Consider the following 15,437-nt stretch of genomic DNA (forward strand, 5'->3'; position numbering starts at 1 on the left):
GCCTTCTCTGCAAGCACGGGTACACTGGTCCCTCGGTGCCTGTCCTCCATGATTGTCCTGTCCAGGTTACCATACTTTACAAACAAAAACAGAACAGAACAGAAGAGGTTAAATCCCAATGGCAGATGACTGATTTCAGTAGTCAGGTGTATGGAGATGGATTTTCTGTACGGAAAACTGATAAAGAAGAGTATGGCAATCCAGTACCCACCCCTGCCATTCCTCTGTTGTCCTTGATGCTACAAACTTGGATCGAGGGGAGTCAGGAGGACGAAAGGATAGATTAGGAGTGCTCCCTTTATTGAGGAGATGTGTCTGCTTCTGTGCTCAGTGGTATGGTTTCTTGCAGCTCCTTGGTTATCATATGACAGCACTAGCTCAAAATACTTCTTACCATTTTTCAGGTAGCGGGGTCAGGACAGGGGGTCAGGCCCTTCCTCCCTGATGTGCTCCAATCCACAGTGCCCCTTGCTTTTCTTATCTCCAGGCTGAAGGCTACTTGGAAGCTTCTGCTTGTGAGTGGAGGATCATATAACGCTTATGCCTCCCATCCAGTTCTGGATGCAATTCAAAGTGTTGATGATTACCTATTACAGGGGCTAAACTGACACTTGACATTCAGATTACACAAAGTTTTAAGAAACTTTTCATGTTGGGCCTGACCCAGTGAAGTCACTGCCAACTGGCCCTTTAGGAGAGGAGAAAACATACATTAAAATCCAAATTAACATTTTTTTTCCAAACAAACCATATGAGAGAGAAGATTCAGGAAGTGACAGATATTATGCTAGAACCACCTTTTACTACTTCCAATCAAGACTGCAACAAAAGAAAGAAGAAGAAGAAGAAATCAGCATTACAATTCATTACATGAAAACCTAATTCTAAAACTGTTTGGGAATTGTCCATTAAAATGATGTTTTGGTAGCAACCTCCCCCACCCCCCACATTCACTTTCCACAAAATTAGACTCTTCTACGGGAAATTAAAAATAAATTGAAACAAAATTTGGTTCAACCTGATCAGAAACATTTTTGTTTTCTGCAATGAACCGAAACATTTTGTTTTAAATCAGTTTAACGTTAAATTGAATCTGCCTAGGATGTTGTAGTGCTTCAGCGGTATGGGCTGTATTTCTTGGTTGGACTATATCTCCATGATGCACTGAACCATGTGATGCATCATGGGAGATGTAATCTGGACAGGTAGCCTGGCCCACAGAGTGTAATGATGGCAGAAGGCATCTGAATACACCACTCAAGAGGCTCTGTGCCATCACAGATATTAAACTGTATCTGCATATCTGACCCAAAAGGAAATGATTCAAGATTTCCAAATCAAAATTTTTCTGAAATTTTCACTCCACAAAATTTTTTTATTATTTTGACTTTTTGTCCCAAACAAATGTTGAAATATCAGAATTTCCCATCAGCTGGAAATTCCAATTTTTGCTCACTGCCACCTATTTCCATGTAGTGAAGTGCAAAAAATCAGCCAAATTGGATTTCATGGATTATCTCATAAAATGCACTGAGCTAGCAGTATTAACAAATCCTTTCCAGCTAAGGGATTGAAATCATCCCAGCAGAGAGTAAGGCTAAGGGTACGTCCAGACTACCTGCCGCATTGGCTGGTAGCAATCAATTTATCGGGGATCGATATATTGCGTCTCATCTAGATGTGCTAGATCGATCCCCAAACGCACTCCCATCGACTCTGGAACTCCACCAGGGCGAGCGGCAGTAGCAGAGTCGACATGGGGAGCTGCGGCCGTCAATTCCACGCTGTGAGGACGGGAGGTAAGTCGAAATAAGATACATCAACTTCAGCTACGCTATTCCCATAGCTGAAGCTGCGTATCTTACATCGACAACCCCCGCCCCAGCGTAGACCAGGCCCAAGTATCAGAAAAAAGGTTTTGCATTGCCAAGTAAAATGCTGAAGGCTAAATTCAAATCTCAGACATACTGGTCCCTGCCCTCCCTCCAAGCCCTTTCTATACTGCCACACATTACGGTACTGTGGAAGAATGCCTCTTGATGTATGGCAGCCCAGACTACTACTCACCCTTCTGCGTGCTTTCTGACCCAGCTGGGAAGATTTCTCCCATAATCACTGAAGGAAGTCCAGACTCATCTAGGCTGGGAAATCAGTAGGTCACTAAGGGGGAGGATTTCCAAAACCACTTAAGTGCCCAACTTCCACTGATTTTCAATAAGAGATGGGTATCTAACTGCTTTTGTCATCTGCCCCCTAAATGAAAGTGCAGTGAAGCACCTGAAACTTTGTGGAGACAACTATGCCATCTTCTCCGTATGTGCAGTTACCCTTTCTGTGCCAGAGAAGTGCAGAAAAATTCTCTATGCAAAATAAGATACACAGGAGAGCCAGAGTGTCACATCTCTGCATTCTCTCACCAGAAGTTTTGCTTCTAACTTCCTAAATGTCCCTGCCACTTCTCAAGCTGGTAATACAGAGTTCCGGGGGTGGGGGGAACCCTGGAAAAGTTCAGTTTCACAGAAGTCAGTGTGCCTTTTAAACAAAAAAAAAAATAGCAGAAGTGAAATCTTGAGGGAATTCTTGACATTAAAAGCCAGGGTGAGCTGGCATACATCAGCCAGGGGGGTAATTTTGTGATTTTAGGGGATGTCCTGAAAGATCATGTGAATATTTTCTCCTGCTGTGGCTGTTCCAGTGACACCCATCCACACGAAGGAGGAAGCAAGCGCCCGTGCAGCAGGCACATCTTGCAGATAATCAGAGCCAGGCAGTTTGCCAGAAGGATGCAGAATCCCAGCTAACCACAAGTCCATGTGACTCAGCATTCTCTGTTGGCCAAACACACGTAAAGGGCACAGACATGCTGTCACTGGGAATCCACCTCCCTCTCAATTATGCTACTTTGCTTCTCTTCAGTTCTCTTTTTGTTTTAAGAAGTAGAATAGTTTGGTGTGGGGTTATATTTAATATGCATTTTAGGGAATAATTTAGCATTCAAAGCAGGACATGAGCGTCAGGGTTCTTGGGTACTTTTCCTGTTTCTTCTACTGACATAAGTAAACCACTTGGCGAGCTCTCTGCACATTTACCCAATGTTCATATGCTAAGGGAAGTGGCTCCCAGACTGTCACATTTGTGTCATAGGAGCTAAGCAGAGCTGCTTTAGACAAAGCTGCCAGGCCTGTAGCTGCAGGGAGGCCAAAGGGCCCAGACTTCACCAGGAATGGGACACTAACCGCGATGGGATTTAACTAGAAGTCAATGTAAAGCCCAGAGCTGGCTAAATGTGTAGAAAACCCTGAGTTTTAGTTCTGCCCACTGTAAGGGCTTTATACAGCTTTCCAGACAGATGTCTGATGCAAGTCGATGAGATGAACAATAGTACAGGTAGGAGAGATTCACCAGAGCAAATAGACGCCTGCAAGCAGGCGTTGTTCTTTATAATTCAGGTGGAAGCAGTAAACAAAGAGAGGCACCAAGAACTGTTAATAATAAGCACCAATGCGGTGAAGTCATTGACAGCTCATTGGGTGCAGATGGCATAAAAAAGATGGGCTTTGAGCTTCATTTAAAAAAAAAAAAAAAAAAGTTGAGGAACAACTGAAACCGCTCCAGAAAGCTGGCGTGCTGGCAGCAAAGAATGAACCTCCAACCGGAGGATGAGAGAGGAGATATTGAGAGGAGGCCAGACCTGGCAGAGCACAGGGTGGTTGTAGAGTTTGTATAAAGATGAGATCACAGGGACAGCTGGGGCCGTGATGCCTATGAAGGACCTGGAAGAGAAGGAGCATGGTTTTGTAGAGAAGGAACCAACACAGGTCTTCTTCACAACATGAGTACGAGGATGAGGGCCTGCTGCAGCCTCCTGAACTTAGGATATAAAGTCTGGCTTACACTACAAAGTTAGGTCGACATAAGGCAGCTGAAAGCATCTACACTGAAATGTAGCTCCTACCAGTGATGTAATGGGTGAATTATGACTTCATAACTCCACCTCTGCAAGAGGCGTAGCGCTTCAGTTGACGTAGTTAGGTCGACACAATGTCAGTGCAGAAGCTGCGTTGCTTACGTTGATTGCTTCTGCCTTTCAGAAACTGTCCCACAGTGCCCCATACCGGCAATTAAATCGGGGCAAGCGCTTTTGGTGAGGACGCCCACCGTCAACACATGGAGCATATAGTGGATGTGTACAACTGATTAAATTACTGCGGTGGCGGCTTGTCAATGTAATTTAAGTCCACTTACTTTTGTAGTCGAGACTTGCCCTTAGAGATGTAGGATGTCCCAAGGGGAGGGAGTTTCAGACATCAAAGTGAGAAGGAGCAAATGGATGAAGGAGTCATTCAGCTGAGTGGCAAGGAGAGGCAGGCTGGTCTGGGCTGCAGAAGGAATAATGCAATAGTTTAGGCTTGCAAATTGGATCAATGTGCAAAAGAAAGTGAGGGCAGTTAACTCCTGGAGCCAAGGAAGGTGCTGGCTTCTCTATCACCCAAAGTCTTTAAGTCAAGACAGGACGTCTTTCTAAAAGATCTGCTCCAGTTAGTTGTACCACAAATCACTGAGCCTGTTTCAGAACAACTGGGTGAAATTCTCTGGCCTGCGTTATGCAACAGCTCAGACTTGAATGATCATAACAGTTCCTTCCAATCTTATATTCCATGAATCTATGAAATCTCAGAGTTAATGATGCTTCCAAGATTACACTGAAAGGGTGGAGGTCAGAGCTGAGAAAGAGAAGTAATGACTTATGAGACATTAAGAGAACTAACTGTGCATAGGTTGGCTAATCAATGGCTAAGAGGGGATACAATAATTAACAGTCTACAAGTATCTGAAAGGTGTTAACACCAATGAGGGAGAATAATTATTTAGGGTGGAACAAGGATGTGTAATTAGGTTTAATGGGATGAATCAAAAGAGGGAATAATTAGGTTGAATAGAACAAAAAACTTCCTGCATTGTCTGGATCACTTTAATTGTTATTCTTCACCTCAAAGTTCTATGGTTCTCTGAACACACTCCATCCTTGGTAGAAAATAACAGGGTATGCAGACTTTTAGTTTGAATTTTTATGCTCTCATCACCATGCCAATTCTCATTTTTATGTTTGTTAATTTCTTTCATGCTTAAGAACTCCAGAAATGGTGATGGGATTTCAAAGGATGCTTTCTTGCCCCATCTCAACAGAACAAAGAACAGAACTAAACTCTAGCTGTTTACAATAAATTGTGGCCTTTCACATCTAGCAGATGTGTAAGCAGGGCTAAGAGTGATGTTGCTGTGAGATGATGTGCCGCCTTGACAATAACAAAAAGCCACTTCAAAGAAAGCCCTGAAGGTCAAAAAGCCAACGAAAGGAAAGGGGAGAGAACAAAACAGCAAGAGACAGGAAAAACCATAGCAAGGACCAATCCTGCAGACCTACAGCTTGCCAGATGAACGCCCAATACGAGTTTCTTATGAGGAAAGTTTGCAGGATCTGGCTCCAAATCACTATCAAAAGCCAGTAAGATAATAAACAACAACGCTTTGTACGTTTAGAACATCTGCCACGTTAGGTCACCTCACAGCACTTTACAAACACTGATTAAGCTTCAGAAGCCCCTGTGAGATGTAGGTAATTATCACAGGAGTCAGTCATTCTACAAAGCAGGAAACTTAGGCCTGGTCTACACTAGAGAAGCAGCTTACGTTTACACTACCTCTGTATCTACACTACAATGATGCTTCCGCTGATGTAAATCACCCACTACATCAGGGATCAGCAACCTTTCAGAAGTGCTGTGCCGAGTCTTCATTTATTCACTTTAATTTAAGGTTTTGCGTGCCAATAATACATTTTAACCATTTTAGAAGGTCTCTTTCTATAAGTCTATAATATATAACCAAACTATTATTGTATGTAAAGTAAATAAGGTTTCAGAATGTTTAAGAAGCTTCATTTAAAATTAAATTAAAATGCAGAGTTCCATGGACCAGTGGCCAGGACCCAGGCAGTGAGAGTGCTACTGAAAATCAGCTTGCGTTCCACCTTTGGCACCCGTGCCATAGGTTGTCTACCCCTGCACTACATCGACTTAGTATCTCCACCTCTGCAAGAGGAGCAGCACTTAGGCTGATGTAGGTAGAGCAACAGTGTGTGTAGACACTGAGTTACTTACATTGCCTGTTGGGTGTCAGCCCCGATGATGACAGCTGACAGCTAGAGCCCTGCTGCCACCTCCTGGTGAGGGACTGCAGGCAGGGAGAGGAGAGCCCCAGCCTGGTCACCGCCTGGCTTGGGCTCTCCTCCTCTTTCTCCTTCAATCCCTCACCAGGAAGCGGTAGTGGCGCTCTGGACTGTCAGCCCTAGCAGTGGGACTGTGGGTGCCCCGCAGTGCCAGTTCAATCAGCGGAAGTGCTTGGGGTGAAGACAGGCACTGCTGACAGGAGCTAGTGTGAACATCAAAAACCGCAGTAGTTACTTGGTGGCTGTACATCGACCTAAGTGAGGTCAAATTAATTTTGTAGTGTAGACAAGGCCTAAGAGTCACACAGAGAGTTCACCTTTCCTGCTGCAACCATTAGAAAGACCACTTGTGATCACTAACAAAGAACGTCTCTGTCCCAGTCCCAGAGAAGAAGGGATTTGGGGATTCTGGCAACAGAGGACTGTTATACCTATTCTGTGAACACTCACTTCTGAAGTTAAAGGGTTATGGTCAATTCAGTAAAGGAGCGAAGGTCACCCAAAAGGATGACAAGCTTAAGATGTTGTCCATTCAAGATGAGATCCAAATGCTTAAGAATCTGGCTCATGGCAGCTTGTGAGAGCCTGTATCTTGTCCAAGTGACATCCCCAGCCAAGTGTATAAAAGAAACTGAACAGAGCAGTCTGCACTCACGCAGTGCCCCCACAGCAAAGAGGGCCAGAAGCTGGGGATACTCTGATCTGGCGAATGCAGGAGATTGTGTCTAACTCCCAGGCACATGGGTGCTTGTGAAAACTCCACTAGGTGTCTAACTGCATATGCAGGGGCCTAAATACCTTCAAAAACCAGGACCTTTGTCTTCACTGCCTTAAGGTGTGTTCTTATAGCGAGAAAGCGAACGCGTGTTAGTGCTGTCAATGTAAAATCCTAGCGGAGGCTAGGCACTATAGTTTTTGCCACAATGTAGCTAGTTAAGATCAAACTTGGCAGGAGGGGCAGGGGTCTGGTGTTGAACTTGCCTAGTTACAATGTGCTTAAATAGCCGACTCCTGGTCTTCACTCAGTTTTACAATGAGAACATGCATTCAGGGTGCCATTGTAAAAGCCCATCTCTTTTGGCAGTGAAGACACATCAGTTTATTGTTGTTATGCACCACAGACTGAAGTTTTTTGCACTCTCTTATCACCTTTCCCCAAGAATCATAAAGAACTTTGCAAACATTAGGGACCAAATTTTGCTCTCTGTTAAGTAAGTGTAACTCCAAATTACTTCCACTAATAATTGAATTGACTGCAATGGGTTTACTCCAGATTTACACCGACGTATCTGAGAAAATAACTTGACCTATACTAACTGCATGGGAAAGCATCCGTGTAGCAAAACAAACAAACAAACAAACCCGTACACACTGAGTGCCTGGAAAGTTAAGGAAACAGGTATACTTGGCTGTACGATGTGTAGTGACTCCTTTCAGTAATGCATGCAACAGACTTGGCCAGTGGATTCTGAAGACATTTACTGACATTCTATGTGGTTCTTCTTCCTTTCGACCACATTTTCCAAAAACAACCTGAAGTTAAAATATTGTGCAAAAAACCCACAAGACTCTTGAAGCTCTTCAGGTTTTGGGAAACTCAAGGTAGGCTGCAGATCTTGGGGCAAAGTGCACAGAGCCACTAAATCCCATTGACAAGATACTTCATGCAAACAGTACCTGGCAGACTGACACTTCACTCTGATGTGCATCATTTTCAACTGCTTTCCTTTGCATGTAAAGTCGGGCTTGGCAATCAATTATATTCCACATTAAAGGGACTGCTGTTGGTGACACATAGGTGGTGTCATTACATTTCTCTGCTGTTCCTGGATCCCATCTTTTCTTTCCTTTAAGCACAAGCAGAATGGATTCGGCACAGATTCTTCCAAGACATCACTTTACTTTCTGCTTGCTGCATGTGAAAAGTGGCTTTCCATTTGACAATAAAAACATTTTATGGTGTTTTCTTGATTTGTTCACCTATTTCTCTCATAGCTTGGGATAGGCAAGAAATCCACAGCTGTTACTCTCCAGTCAGTGATGGAGGAAAATAAGAAAGTTTGTATAAAATGTATTATAATATGGGATCAATGTCTCCTACAGCCTTAACAGGCAGGGAAATATACTTCCAAATTAGATAACTCCACAGTTTCAGGCTCAGATCAGAATTTGATAAGCTGTGTGTAATATGCCTAACCAGAGATTCCTGATGCTGTCCTTTCTGGAGTTCATTGCTGATAGCCTTCCAAGCAAGAACAGAGTAAAATCTGCATTCTTATCCCTGACAGCTACTTAACTGTAATTCTTACTGTATCTTGACAGTTATAGATAAAAGCTTACAAGGGACACCTAGTGGCTGCATTTGCTGTAGTCCTTCATGACCCTCATTCATTAATCCATCTCTCTCTGATTCTTGCCTTGGCTCCATATAATGGAGACGAACTGTCTCGGTAATTCACTCATTGATTTATGAACCTGGGATTGGTTTGTTTTGACCTAACTATTTGATTGGCACTGGTAGCTACTTCTATTAAGGAAATGCATCTTTATTTTGGCGAGGGGATAAGCAAAGGTGCAGATAAAGGACAGAAGCTTCCAGAGCCAGATTCTCCTTTTCATCTCACTGAAGCTGTGTTTCCCAGATCAGCTCAATAAGCCAGAAGGAGTCTCTTTACTCACTCTGACAGTCCTCAGCACACTGCCCTATTTAGGGAAATTAATCCCCACTACCCTCAATGGCTGGGCTTTGTGGTAATCCTTGTAATTAAACCTATGTGAGATACTGCTGATTAGCCATTGCTAGAGAGAATCCCTGATCCACAAAGGTACTTCAGTGCCTAGGCCCCAGAGTTTTAGGCTCCACTGCAACACACAAAACTCCAGCTCAGCTGCCGCCTAAACACAATCAGCACCTATATTTTTGCAGAAAAAAGTTCCCTAGGTGCTTAAGATTCTGCTTCTGTGCACGTGCACTGTGGCCCCACTCCAGGCACCCAGCTGTCTATCTCCTACTTCAGCCCCCGAATGAACCACAGATCCGGTAAAGACAGGTGGACAGATGCCTATCTTGGCCACAGGCCCAATCAGGTAGGCATGCTCAGATGCTGCCTCCCAATCGGATCCCATTCAAAATCTCACATATGCTGGTTGCTGCCGCCTACATCTTATAACTTTTCACCTGGAGGCTAGACCACTTGCCTGGTATGTGGGGAGACCCAGGTTCAATTCCTCCTCAGACAGAGAAGGGGGAAGAAAAAGGATTTTAACAGGGGTCTCCCTCACCACCCAGGTGGAACAGCTTGAGATACTCTGATGTGGCTCTTCATCAAATTCTCCTACTGAAGCTGTTCCACTGTATATAAATCTTCGAAGACTCATAGAGCCAAGCAGAGTGAGAATGACTCTGCAGCCTGGTTGTCAGGGCACACACCTAGGAGACCCAGTATCCAATCCCATATATGTATCACCAAGAGGTATAGGAGACCCCAAATAAAATCTTCTCTCTCCCCTGTTTGAGGAGGCACTTAAAACTGGGTCTCCCATGTCCCATGCAGGTGCTCTAACCATTGGTGCTATAGGAGATTCTGACGTAGGGCTCCCTCCTCTCTCTTACTGAAGCTGTTCCGCTCTGTGTAACTAACTAAAGAGTCATTGGAGCATGGTGACTGGACCCTGGGGAAAGAGTCAATTTGCATGAACAGTTTAGCCACAGTTCTGTCTGCCTCAAAGCATTCTGGGAAGTCTCTTCTTGACTTGAAGGAATACTGCTTTGCTGGTGCTTCCTATAAACTAAATATTAAAACCAAAACAAAATAATCCTAATAAACTTTGATTTGGCCAGAGTTCTCCTGGTTGGGCTGTCCTCCCTGATTCAGGCCTATCAGCTCTTCCACCCCTGGCATCTTTTTATTTTAGTCTTTTTCCCCTTGGTGGTCCCCTTCTCCTGCTGGTATCTCCCTGTTCCGAGAACATAGACCTCTTTCCCAGAGCTGGTCTTGGTTAGTTGGGAGAGACAGGAGCCTTGCCCTGCTCTCTGTTCAAGGCTCCTGGTCCAGGGACATAATGGGAAAGTAGACCAAGTCTCCCCTCCTCCCCACAAACACAAACTATTCCCCCAGATCTCTCCCTGTAACTGCCTCTCCCATTTTCCTAAGCTTTTGGGGATGTCAAAACTCCCCAAACCTTAACATAGGGGCATTCTATGGAACGTGGTCTGGCTAACCCCCTAGGCCCTACTACCCTTAAGGGGACAGATTACCCATTACAACTCCCCATTTCTTTCAGACCACTTTAAGCACTGGTTCTGAGCCAACGCCCTGTCACAGGCTTGGGAGGTGGTGTCCTGCTTTCTTTTGGATGAAGCACAAAACAAAGGTCCTCTGAGCTTCATGGGCATTTAAAACACCACAGCATTGCTGTGTGGGTGGACAAGTGTTAACCTCAGTATCCCAAAATTCTGGCTTAGGCAATTTGATTCTGCCTATCTAAATTCCCCACTTAAATTTCACATAGATACATTCTTCTTCTTCTTCTTTAGTTCTTGCCCTGAACTGTTGTACAACATTGATGTATGCTTTAAACGGCAGCCTCATTTAACTAGAAGGCATTTAACCTTCATCCTCGACCACACAAGTGAGTCATCCTAGTTACCACCCATGTAACAGCTGATATTTACTTTATTCACTTTGATATTTAATTTGTCTTGGTCTCCCTGGAGATTATTTCTTAAATAAACAGCTATTTACATAAAAATGCATATCCTACTTGATATGGATGAGCTTTACAAAAGTATTCCAAAGGATACTCAAGTGATTTTTCCAAATTAGTAGCATTAGTCTAAAAGAAATGCACTTCCCTGTTACACAGAAAACCAACTTCAGCCAATTAGGGACAGATTTTTTAAAAGGCATTTTAGGCACCGAAAGGTGTAGGCAGGCACGTGGTGGGATTTTCAAACATGCCTAAGCAGGTTAGGCCCCTAAATCCCAAGGATTTCAATGTACTTGAGGCAGCTAACTTGTTTAGACACTTTTGTGCCTATCTATAGCTTTAGGTCCCTAAATACCTCTGCCGATCAGGGCCTGATGTTGAGATTATTCCCATATCACTCAAAGCTTTCTGCACTTTTCCTTTTCTTATGATTTCACACCTGGGCTTCGTATGAGCCTTTTACCCACTCCCCAGTGGCGTTACTTACCTGGGTTACTTGAACCACTCTGAAAACTTAATAAAAACCCACTAGTGGGTATTGGAGGCCTAGCTTTGAGAGCTGTCAGGGAAAGAAGAAACAGATTTGGCCTACTTGCTCCTAGCCCCACTAGTGGGCACACTGCAAAACAGCAGCGTTAAAGGCTTCCAACCTTGGCCTCTGATACTTCAGGGGAATTCTCACAAATGTGCCTCATACTGTACCTAATTATATAATGCCTATGCAATCCTTAACTGTGTTATAATGTAGGGGGACATTTCTCCTCACTCTAGCTCAGTGGTGATCAGATAAAAGCTGTTACAACATAGAAGCTCCCAATAACTAGGTCTCTTAATGTCAGCAAAGTCTTATTACAGAAGAAAAGAATCTCTGAATCTAATCAAAGGAATAACTTACCATTTACTGAATGGGAGCTCAGCCAATAGCACCAATACTTCCTCATTTCTGAAGAGCATACAATATTGATTGGATACAGCTAAGCAGCATAACTTGAAAAAATCCCAGGGCTATCCAGGGAGAATAAAAAGAGCTAGTGTGTCAGGTATTCCATGTTTTATATCTAAAGTAACCATCCTACTAAGAAATATAAAAAGTGCTAATTAGCGCCAAAACATTAATCAGTTAAGAAGGGCAACAGCCTTGCCTTTCTATCCTCTTCCAATAATTATAATAATTTGATTTTAACAAGAGGAATTCCCCACTGTATGTGTTCTGTTGCTAATTATATGTTTCAAAAGGGATGAGAATAATATAATGGCAGATGCATGTACAATGTTTACCCTTGAGCAACTGAACAGACTCAAATAAAAGTAACAGAAATTAAGCAAATTTACAGAGAGGTTACTTTAATTGTTGGAGTGAGAATAGGTTAGAGCAAGTTACAGTTTAATATTGACAGTTGTCAGTTTTCAGACTTAAGAGCCTCTGCACTAATAGCACAAAACAAAGAAAACTAAATATTTGCAAGAATCAATTACATTAGTAACTCCGGCCCATCGCCACACAGGTACTTAGGCACCGAAGTCTTGGGTTCAGGAGTCCTTCCCACTTTTAGTCTCCACTATGATCCACCAAACTCTGTATGTGCCTAAACTCACTCGGTGCCAAATTTCTGGGCACATACACCGGTGCCTCTGTCTAGCTGCCCAGACACCGTATCTCCCACCTAAACCCCTGAGCAATTCATGACCAGGGGGAAGGCAAGTGTGAATCCACCTAAGTTGTTTGGAGGACCCGATCCCATGGACAGCCTCTGACTGAGTAGATTTTAAATGCGACCCGATTTGGTAGACTCGGAGGAGGTGCTGCTGCCACCCACCTTATAATTTTTAGCCCAATAATTAGAGCACTCCTCTGGGCTGTGGGAGACCCAGGTACAATTCACCTGCTCTCCCGGAGGGTTGGGAGGGGAGGATTTGAATAGGGGTCTCCCACCTTTCATGAATGTTCTAATCACTGAGCTCTGGGATACTCTGATGCCGGGCTCCCTCCGTCTCTTCTGTTGAAGCTCTTCCACTGTGGATAAATAATGAGCGGTTGGTGCAGGTGGACTGACCCCGGGGTCACTCACCACACATGGGTGCCAGAACCACTGGACTAGAGTCCTTCTCACAACCTCTCTTCTCTCTCTGACCAAATGACAGTTGCACTGCAGATAAAGTCTCAAAAGTCAGAGTAAGGGAAAGAACAATTCTATACTCTACATCAGAGGTGGGCAAACTACAGCCCACGGGCCTGCCCCTCCCCCTCAGCTCCCCGTGCCACCAGCACTCTGGGTGGCGTGGCTGGCTCCTGCTGGGAAGCACAGTGGTGCGACTGCTAGTCCTGCTGCTCTGAGCGGCATGGTAAGGGGGTGGGGAGGTTGGATAAGGGGCAGGGGGCAGTTGGAGGTGAGGAACAGGGAGGTTGGATAGGCCTGGGAGTCCCAGGGACCTGTCAGGGGGCAGGGCAGTCAGGGGACAGGGAGCAGGAGGGGTTAGATAGGGAGTGGGGTCCCGAGGTGGTGGTAAGGGGCAGGGGGGGTTGGGGGCCAGGTTGTTTGGGGAGGCACAGCCTTCCCTACCTAGCCCTCCATACAGTTTTGCAACCCCGATGTGACCCTCGGGCCAAAAGTTTGCCCATCCCTGGTCTACATAGACTATCTGATGGTTCAGTGGTTAGGGCACTCTTCGGAGATGTAAGCGATCCCTGTTCCAATCCATTCTCCCCTCTGGCAGAGGTGGAACTAACCTAGGGCTCAAACATCCTAGGTGAATGCTCTAACCACTGGGCTAAAAGTTACAAGCTCCTTTGTGTGGACTGAGCCAGGCATATAACCCATTTGGGGATCACTAAACAGAGACAGACACCTGCCTCTGACAGAGGGGTGGGATTTAGCACAATCCTCTCCCATCAGTAGCTCCCTACTTATTGCATTGAAAGGCACCTCTCTCCTCTCATTCATTGTATAGAGAGCCTAAGTGCCTAATTCAGGCTTTGTGGATTGCAATGATGTTTCTGTGAGTTTATAGATGCCATGACGCTCAACACTGCCATACCCAAGTCCCTTTGTGGATCAAGGCTTCTATGATCCAAATAAAGTATTTGTGTAACAATTTGAATATAGGAACTAAATGCTTTTGGAGGGGGTAGTTAAGACAAGTTTAGATTTCTTTGTGACAAGTTTTGCCTTTGGTCTGGAAGGCAATTTTAAAAAGTCTTTTGTAGTGACAAGTATATAATTAATCTGATACTGCTTATTAAAGGTCTCCCTTCCTCCCAAGACAGCAAGAAAATATGTAGCTGAATTTAGCAGGAGCACCTGATTATCAAGCTTGTTTTGTGTCTGAATCATATAATTTTTTTTCTAGGGTGGTACACTTCTTTAGAAATGACAGGCCAAATTGTTAGAGGGACTTTTAAAACCATACATATATGCCTACCTTTCTGGAGCAGTTACAATCAAACATGTAATTTCTAGAAAAATTCATCCTCTCAAGAATCTTAGTAGCTGTGTTTCCAGGAGCAAATTTGTAAAGCTACAGGTGGGAAACTCCTGAAATGTAATTTAACCAAACACAGATACAACTGTTTAAGCATAAAGTTGGAACACTCCTCTCACCTGCGGGGAGCCAGACTTTTACAGACAGCGTTTAGAACAACTTTTAGGTTTTGGTCTTTGTTTCACGTGGCTTGTTTTAAAAAGTATACAGAGACCTTAAAACAAAACAAAACAAAACAAAACAAAAACAACCCAGCAATCTTTTTCACAAGACTAAGGTGCAGCCAAAATTCCCATCAACACTTCCTCACTCACGTTTTGGAATTCCCTGCCCCCACCCCCACGACCATCAATAAGCACTTTTCTCCTAGGACACGTTCCAAAATCAGAACTATCGATTTTCCTTTTAGAGAATTAAATGAGCCATTTTATCTCTCCAAAGCTACAAAAGATCCATTAACTACCATTCTTCCTTACTTCCAACTGCATTTTATGCTATTTAATCTTCAGTACTAGTTAAAAAGATAGGTATGTACATTTTAATAAACATCTAAAGTTAAATTATCTGTAGTAACTGGTTAATAATCATTCCTGGTGTGCTAGCAATATTCAGTTGTCACTGGCATGGTTATATAACAAGTGTATTCTTCTCTGCCACAACAACACATTTTCAAAACATTTGCTTATTATTCCAAGATTTGCCCCAAGGGTAAAACAAGATAAAACACATCCATGCTGAGGCTAGGTGAACTTGTGAGCGTGTGTGTGTGTAGGATGTTGGTATAATTTTCACAATAAGGACTTAAAGCAATACTCTAGATGCCAAGTCCCACGGTTGTTTCACACAAGAACCCACACGTTCTAAAAATTACTGAAGGCAGTCCAGCAAAAGCCTTTACTCAGCACCAACTGTCAAGAGGTTAAGAAATAGCATCTCACATATTCAGTTCCCATCTTGGACAGTGTGTACATGAATCTTAACCAGTATGTACTGCAAGAGGAAATGATATGCCCATAAT

General features: G+C 43.8%; 1 protein-coding gene across 3 annotated transcripts in view; it reads right to left on the reverse strand.

Annotated features, from left to right (window-relative positions):
• Nucleotides 1–4,251: 4,251 nt before the first annotated feature.
• Nucleotides 4,252–15,437, reverse strand: part of SMARCE1 (SWI/SNF related, matrix associated, actin dependent regulator of chromatin, subfamily e, member 1) — a 33,668-nt gene continuing 22,482 nt past the window's right edge. For all 3 annotated transcript variants that reach the window (XM_050935229.1, XM_050935234.1, XM_050935231.1), the window contains one exon: nucleotides 4,252–4,379. In XM_050935229.1, the coding sequence (XP_050791186.1) occupies nucleotides 4,267–4,379 (113 nt within the window). In that variant the 3' untranslated portion in view covers nucleotides 4,252–4,266. The remainder of the gene's footprint in view (nucleotides 4,380–15,437) is intronic.

Source organism: Gopherus flavomarginatus, chromosome 25, assembly GCF_025201925.1.
Source record: "Gopherus flavomarginatus isolate rGopFla2 chromosome 25, rGopFla2.mat.asm, whole genome shotgun sequence".
In the NCBI taxonomy this organism is placed as follows: Eukaryota; Metazoa; Chordata; order Testudines; family Testudinidae; genus Gopherus; species Gopherus flavomarginatus.